We start from the raw sequence: 7,009 nt of genomic DNA, 5'->3' as shown, positions 1-7,009 counted from the left end.
GCCTGCTGCCTTCCTTAGATGTGGTAGCCGTTTCTCAGGCTCCCTCTCCGGAATCGAACCCTAATTCCCCGTTACCCGTCACTGTCACGGTAGGCCAATACCCTACCGTCGAAAGCTGATAGGTCAGAAACTTGAATGATCCATCGCGAGCCCGAAGGCAAACTGCGATCCGTTCGGTTACTATGAATCACCAAGACTCCACAAAGTGGGTTGGTTTTGTATCTAATAAACACAGCTCCTCCAGAGAAGGTAGCTTTTGCGCGTGTATTAGCCATAGAATTACCATGGTTATCCATGTAAAAAAGACCACCAAATAAACTATAACTATTTTAATGAGCCATTCGCAGTTTCACCGTATAAAAGTTTATACTTAGACATGCATGGCTTAATCTTTGAGACAAGCATATGACTACTGGCAGGATCAACCAGGTTGCTATCGTTGTCTTTCCAATACACACTCCCCGCTTGAATTAACCCTGTCCAACAAAAGCAATGACGGTGCATCCTCTAACCAATAAACCCTCATCACCTTGCTGGAGGCATTAAGCAGTTCGAGTTATTGGTAAGCAGACTAAGCAGCCCAAAGCTCCCGTTTCTATCCCTCTGTGATGCCCAAGGGAAAAACGGAACTCCAGGGTCACTTAGTACCCATGTCTCCCCCCAACGACAACACATAGCAGGTCAAAACGAGATATGCATGTGCCAACGCTTGAAGCATATCATCAATCTCTCCCTCAACATTATCCCGCCAGTACATACCATTCGAGCTGTACGTACTATAGAAAATGGTAAGATCGGTAGAATACATCCTCCAAACTATTAAAACAGCACCCTCACCGCTACAAAGGTACACCATGGCTCGTACGTATACCCGCGAACTTTAAAATGGGCCGTCCATAGCCGTCAACGTGAGAACCCAAATCACGCAAGCCTCACAGCTACAACTGCCTATGTAGTGTCACCAGGCAACGAACCGTGCCCTCCTAGAGCCCAAATTACCCTCTAATGTGCAGCAAACCTTCACCAGGAAGAATCACCAGCACACCACAGACCATTCGCAGCGCTCTTCACTTATTTCCTAAGCTTCTGCAAAACATACCAATACAACACCCACAATTTGCTCGTTATCCAAACTCGGCCTCCCTAGGGGACATCAGCAACGCCAAAAGCATTCCACCAATACCCCGGAACAGACGTCCAACTTGCTCACCAACAAACCTTGAAATCAACAGACTTCCCTGTCCCGCAGATGAAGTATCCTCGATCACAAGGTCAACCAAAACGAAAAGAGACGCTACGCGCAAAACAAGAGACGCCTCAAGTTCAATGCTTCAACCCAAAAGCCTCCCGTCCTCTCTTTGGAGTGTTGACTCGCCGAAGGTAACACGCCACAAGCATCTCTCACACGACACTACCTCAACTCAAAGTTGACCCCTCACACCAACCACGATGATATCACATTCCCATCCTTCTAACTTCAGTAGCCTCCACACTTCGCCAGTGGTCGTGTGCAGCACAACACCCCGTACACCTTAAACGAAAGGATGCCTCTTGTTCCCTACGCCTTCATTCCGAGTTTACTGTGCTTAAATTCGTTCTTAAGAGGCAGGGAATAGCACACGTCGTCCTTTCTTAGCACCCTATTTTGTTCCAGTCGCACGTACATGCAACAACCGCTTCTTCGAGTGGAGCCAACCGGTCACTACATCTAGTCACCTAGCAAGATGCGTGGATGGCTTGCTTGCTAGCTAGCTGGCCTGTTATCTACGTAGGCGGCAAGCCTACACGGTAGCTGACTAGCGGCCCCCAAACAGCTTGATCGCCAATTATGCAGCTGCCCACCTAGGGCGAATTCCAGACCACCATGAGGCAATCTGCACTAGCAGTCTACAGCAGCATCCCACTGCAACGAGCGCATGCAATGGCTACAGCAGCAGGAGCAGCAGGCGCAGTAGGAACAGCAGGGAGGGTCGGCACACTGACTAATGAAGTCTATTTGAACCCAACAGGGTCGCACACGGATGCAAAACACTGCAGCACGCCGCCGTGCAGCTGCAGCAGGCAGGTGTCGTTTGCTGCTGTAGCTGTTGTTGCTCCTGTTGCTGCTGCTGCTGCGACGGCGGCAAAGTTTTCGTTCTCAGGTACTATGCGCTTTGATGCAAGGGCCAGCTAGGTAGCTATCTTGCTAGCTAGCTGACCACGTGCCTCCCTAGCTAGCCCGCGAACACTAGTTGCCTAGGGTCAACGAACTAGCTAGCTGGCTAGCTACCTACCTGGATGGCTAGCTAGCTAGCTAGCAATAGCTGGCTAGCTAGTGCCGGCTCAGCTAGCCGGAGCCGGCTCGCTACCAAGACAGCTCGCTAGGAAGTTAGCTTGCCAGCTGTCTCTTCGCGGAAACTGTCTCTGCCGGGTTGTTGATCTCAAAGAAGACGGGAGGCGCTGTTTCTCTTAGGGCAAAGAGTTCAAGGCCACAGCCTACAGGCGCGTGGTCACTAGCCATTAATACACCTATGGAGAGACAGGCAGAGACAACAGACCGGCACAGAAGAGACAAGCAGGGACAAGAGGAGATACTAAACCCTTTAAATACACAGGCATACAGGATACAGCAAACAACAGCAAAGGCGAATGTGCCAATAGTATTAAGCCCCAAGTACTACGGCTTAGGGTTTAAGGTTTCTGTCTGTGTCATAAACCCTAAACCCTAGGCCATTTCTCTCTCTGCCCCTGCGGAGTTTGTTCTCCGTCTGTTCGTGCCTATAAAGGCTAAACCCCAGAGACCGGGAAACAACCTGTAAATGCCCCTAACCCGTGCAATGCATACTGCAGAGACAAAACGCTAAACCCTACACCCTACACCCTTAAAGATTTACTTGGTTCTTTGGGCTCCGCTGCAAAATAGGCTCCTGGGATGGCTTGCAGGTTTGCAATGACTGCCGGCATAGACCAGAAGAAGACGCGGTCGCACCACTGCAGCGGCACAACCAAGCACCATTCGTGCAAGCATGCATGCACTAAGTAATTTGTGGCCTTGCTTTGGTTTGGGCGTTATTTCTGCCCGCCAGCCACAATATACTTAGAACGTTGTGTATGAACGGCATCCACAACACTTAAGGGGTTTTAGTCGGGCGCATTCAGGTGTATAGCCAGCTCAAGTGTACAGAGAGGTATCATCTCACCGAAGGGGGTCTTTCTACCATTTTCCTTTGCCCTAAGACTCCCTTTTTCATTTGTGTTTGATATTCCTTTAATATCCAATCAGGGTCGTCGGTATTTAGAGGCGGACGGCCATCTGCCTTTTTGTAGGTGGGCAAAAACCTTACAGGAGCTTCCCGCATTTGCTGCACACAACATACATGCAACGGGGCGTACCCTTCCATGCATGAGTGCACAGATGCAGGAGCAGAAGGGAACAAACAAGACGGAAAGGGAGCTGTAGATGAGAGGAGAATCCGGATTATCCAGCAATAAATATGCATGCTTGCAAGCAAGGATGTATGCATGCATGCACGTATTCACGCATATGAGGTAGTGTTGCGGTGTACATGTAGAGCCATGTCTTGCCCGAAGTCTTCTCTGCACTCGTCGTACTGCAGCAGGCTCTCCATGTCCTGCTTCTCCAGCAGCGGCACTGCAGCAGCAACAACAAACGCAGCAACAGCAGCATCAGGACCAGCGGCAGCATCAGTAGCAGCAGCTAACTCGTCCCAAGGACACGAAGGCTACCCCACTATGCCATGCCGTCAAAGCAATGTTTAGCTGTTCTTGGTGCTGAGTCTCCCCGGTGTCTCCTCCTGCGTTGTTACTGCTGCGGCTGCAGCAAATATCCCTCTTGCACTGCTTTATATGCTGGTGTCTCCCTTTGCCAGGGAGTACACGGAAGCCCTGCACTCTGTCCGTCCAAGCATGTAAGCATGCATGCATGCGCGCACAGTGTACATGCATTTCCGAGCATGCATGCACGGGCTATGCAGCAGGCAGAAGCAGCTGCTAAATCTGAAGGATGGGGCTGCCTGGCATGCGTGTGCATGCAAGAGCTCACTGTAGACCTCAGGAGCTGCTTGGAGTCTAAAATTGAAATCTCCTGCCCAAATGACGTGATGGAAGACACGAGTAAAATCTACTTCCGAAGAATTTGAATACACCTGAGCAAGCTTCTGCCGAATGTGCTGCCGAGCTCGGAAGCGGCCCTGAAAGAGTCATTAAAATAGACACATACGCAAATACTCACATTTGCATGCATGCACATACGTTTGCTGGAATGTGTGTGCATCTACGTGTGTTTGTAACTATTTGATACATGTAGGTAAATAACAGGAAGGGGAAGAAAGAGAAACAACCACAAAACAGGACGCGAATGAGGTGGAGTTGTTGTTGCCTTGCACTGCCAGTAGCAACAGGGGAAGCAAGACCAGAAGCAGCAGCAGCAACAGGAGGAGGAGCAGCAGCAGTAGCACACAGGCCAGATAATCATGTGCAGAGACACGACAACTGGTTCTTGGCAGAAGACAAGGGGATGGGGCTACAGGGGAGGAAACACAAAAGGAGACAAAAGTAGGCAGGAAGAGACAGTTGTCTCCGTATAAGCATAATAATTAACTAACTTTGACTCCCGAGGCAGGCATATGACACCCGACGAAGCAAACAACTTGGTCGTATATCTTTAACACCAAAGTTAAGGCACCTTTGCTGCCATTAATCCTTGCTGCAGCGCAAAAAACCCTTGACAGCTGCCTCCCACCCATCCAACCCCAAAACGAGCAGCCATGCATGTATGAATATAAATATGCATGCATATATGCAAAAAAATAAGGGCGCAGCCTATAGAGTGGTCCTGCTCCTCCTACAGAAGATACAACGACGGCTGTTGCTGCTCCTCCTCCTGCTTCTGCTGGTCCTGCCGCTGCTGCTGCTGATGCTACACAGCAGCAGCAAATGTGTTTAGAACTCACTGAACGAGAATGCTCTGTACGCCAAGGGGGTCACAGGCCCCCGAGGAGAGCGCACAGATTCCCTTATCCAACAGGCCATGGCTGTGTAGTAAACAAACAGCACAGAAGCAGCAGCAACAGATCGTCCTGAGTGAGTTCAGTCAGGTGTACTGACACCCCATTCGAGCCACCCCGATACTCCCCTTGCTGATTTCAAACCAACAAAACCCCCAAAAGAAAATAAAACAAGATGAATGGAAGAAGCAATTATATATGCAAACGCAACAAAACAAGCAAAGAAACAGCTGCACTGAATGAGAGTTTGGTGCATAACAGACTCGCATCCCCGCTCTGGCAACAGCAAACTATAAACGCGCTAAACCCTAAACACTAAACCCTAAAGGGTTAGACACCCAAGCGTAAAGGGAGCGACGATAATACCACAGAAACACAACCAGGAAGCGGCACCAGCAGCACGGAGAAAACAAAGACAGCACAAGACAACAAATAATAGAGCTCCCCCAAGCCCCCCCATTCCCTATTAGATATTTATGTCGTATTAATCTATTCACAAGAGGGAGAGTGGCAAGAGCATCCTGCAACTAAAGTTCAACCCCACGAACAGTAGAGGGTTGTTTGGTGGCTCTGTTTAAGGGTTAATGGTTTTCTTCTATATCCTGAGTCCTCGAGGTTTAAGGGTTTTTAGCAACCCCTCAGTAGTCACTCACAAGTTGCCTTCATCTTTGTCCATGCCCCCTTCCCTAACCCTGATATTTTTCCGTCTCCCATTTTAACTCGATGGAAACGTTCTCCATGTTCTACCTCGAGATACAGCCCAATGGCGCAGAAGATGTTATCATCTGTGTGAGGTGTACAGACAGAGACCGCACACGAATAAGAAGGCACGGTTGTTGAATCCTCCCCTGCTCAAGTCAATAAAAACGCCCGTTGTTCTTTCTCGCTTCTGTCTGTCTGTCTGCACGCTGAAGGACACGGAGAAGACGAACACCCTGTATGCAACGGCAGCAAGAAATGGAAGGAAAAGCTAAGGAAATTGCCTTTTGTTGATGATCTTCGGGTGTGTGACCCCTTACTAGTGACCTCCTGCAGTGTAATGACGTATACATCATAACCAGGAGTAAGCCAATCTCTAAGAGGCTGTTGGTTCTTTGCAGGTTTGCCTAGACAGAGGGTAGATCGTCTTTGAATAAGAGGTGGTGCCTCGCTAAGAGTTGTGTCGTCACTATCGCTCTCTACGTGACTATCTGCTTCCATATCCGCTGCGAATGTAAGAGTTGAAGCAGAAGATTGCACTTCTTGTAGAGGACTTCCTCCACCTTGTGTCTGGCTGCTGCCTGTCTCGCTCCAATCCAAAGACATCGCCGTTGGCTTGCTAGGGAGACTTCCCTCCCCTGCAGAAGACAGAGGCAAATGCACGCATGTGCTAGGGAAGCAATGAATAACACATATCCAATATTCACAATTTCTGGGGCTAAGCGAAAGAAGTAAGAAACAAAAGAGAAGAAAGAGAATACAGAGAAGACAAAAGACAGAAGAGAAAAGAGGGACAGAGAGACAGAGAGAGAGAGACAAAAGAGAGGGAGGGACTAAGAGACAGAGACAGAAAGAGAGACGGAGACAAGGAGACAGAAATATCTGTCTCCATTTTCGTGTCTCCCTTGAAAGATGGCACACCCCTTGCTTGTAACTGTGCCTCCATGGAGCTAAGGTACTCCGTTGCAAATTCTTGATACTCGGTATTCCTAAGGAGGATAAACAGAACACAATGATAATGCAGTGACAATCAGGTGTATGTGCACCCCAGGAGAGGGGCCTTTCCCGCTAGATATAAAGTGCCTCCGTTCTGCCTACTGCAGCAAGGCACAGACCGTTGACTTGTTCAGGTGTGCGTGCACCTCAGTGTACGTGCACCTAAGGCTGTTGTTGCTACCCTTCTGGCTGAATGTCTCTGCATTAGTCTTGCTGCCTTCTTCAGCGTTTGCCTCCCTAAGCGACATGTAAGTGTACGAGTCACCATGTATCGGATATGCTTATTATATATATATATATATATATAT

At 49.0% G+C, this 7,009-nt stretch overlaps 1 protein-coding gene across 1 annotated transcript; it reads right to left on the bottom strand.

Moving 5' to 3' along the window:
* Nucleotides 1–2,368: 2,368 nt before the first annotated feature.
* Nucleotides 2,369–6,694, bottom strand: EMWEY_00054820 (endonuclease/exonuclease/phosphatase domain-containing protein, putative; the record flags this gene model as incomplete). Its single annotated transcript, XM_013480158.1, has 10 exons — nt 2,369–2,508; nt 2,874–2,970; nt 3,180–3,341; nt 3,546–3,631; nt 4,043–4,190; nt 4,605–4,705; nt 4,953–5,033; nt 5,660–5,854; nt 6,026–6,343; nt 6,627–6,694. Coding segments are annotated over 10 exons (1,396 nt in total), but the record flags the coding sequence as incomplete, so codon positions are not given.
* Nucleotides 6,695–7,009: the final 315 nt, after the last annotated feature.

Source organism: Eimeria maxima, genomic scaffold, assembly GCF_000499605.1.
Source record: "Eimeria maxima Weybridge genomic scaffold, Emw_scaff1682, whole genome shotgun sequence".
NCBI classification, from domain to species: domain Eukaryota; phylum Apicomplexa; class Conoidasida; order Eucoccidiorida; family Eimeriidae; genus Eimeria; species Eimeria maxima.
This window is presented reverse-complemented; position numbering and strand designations above follow the sequence as displayed.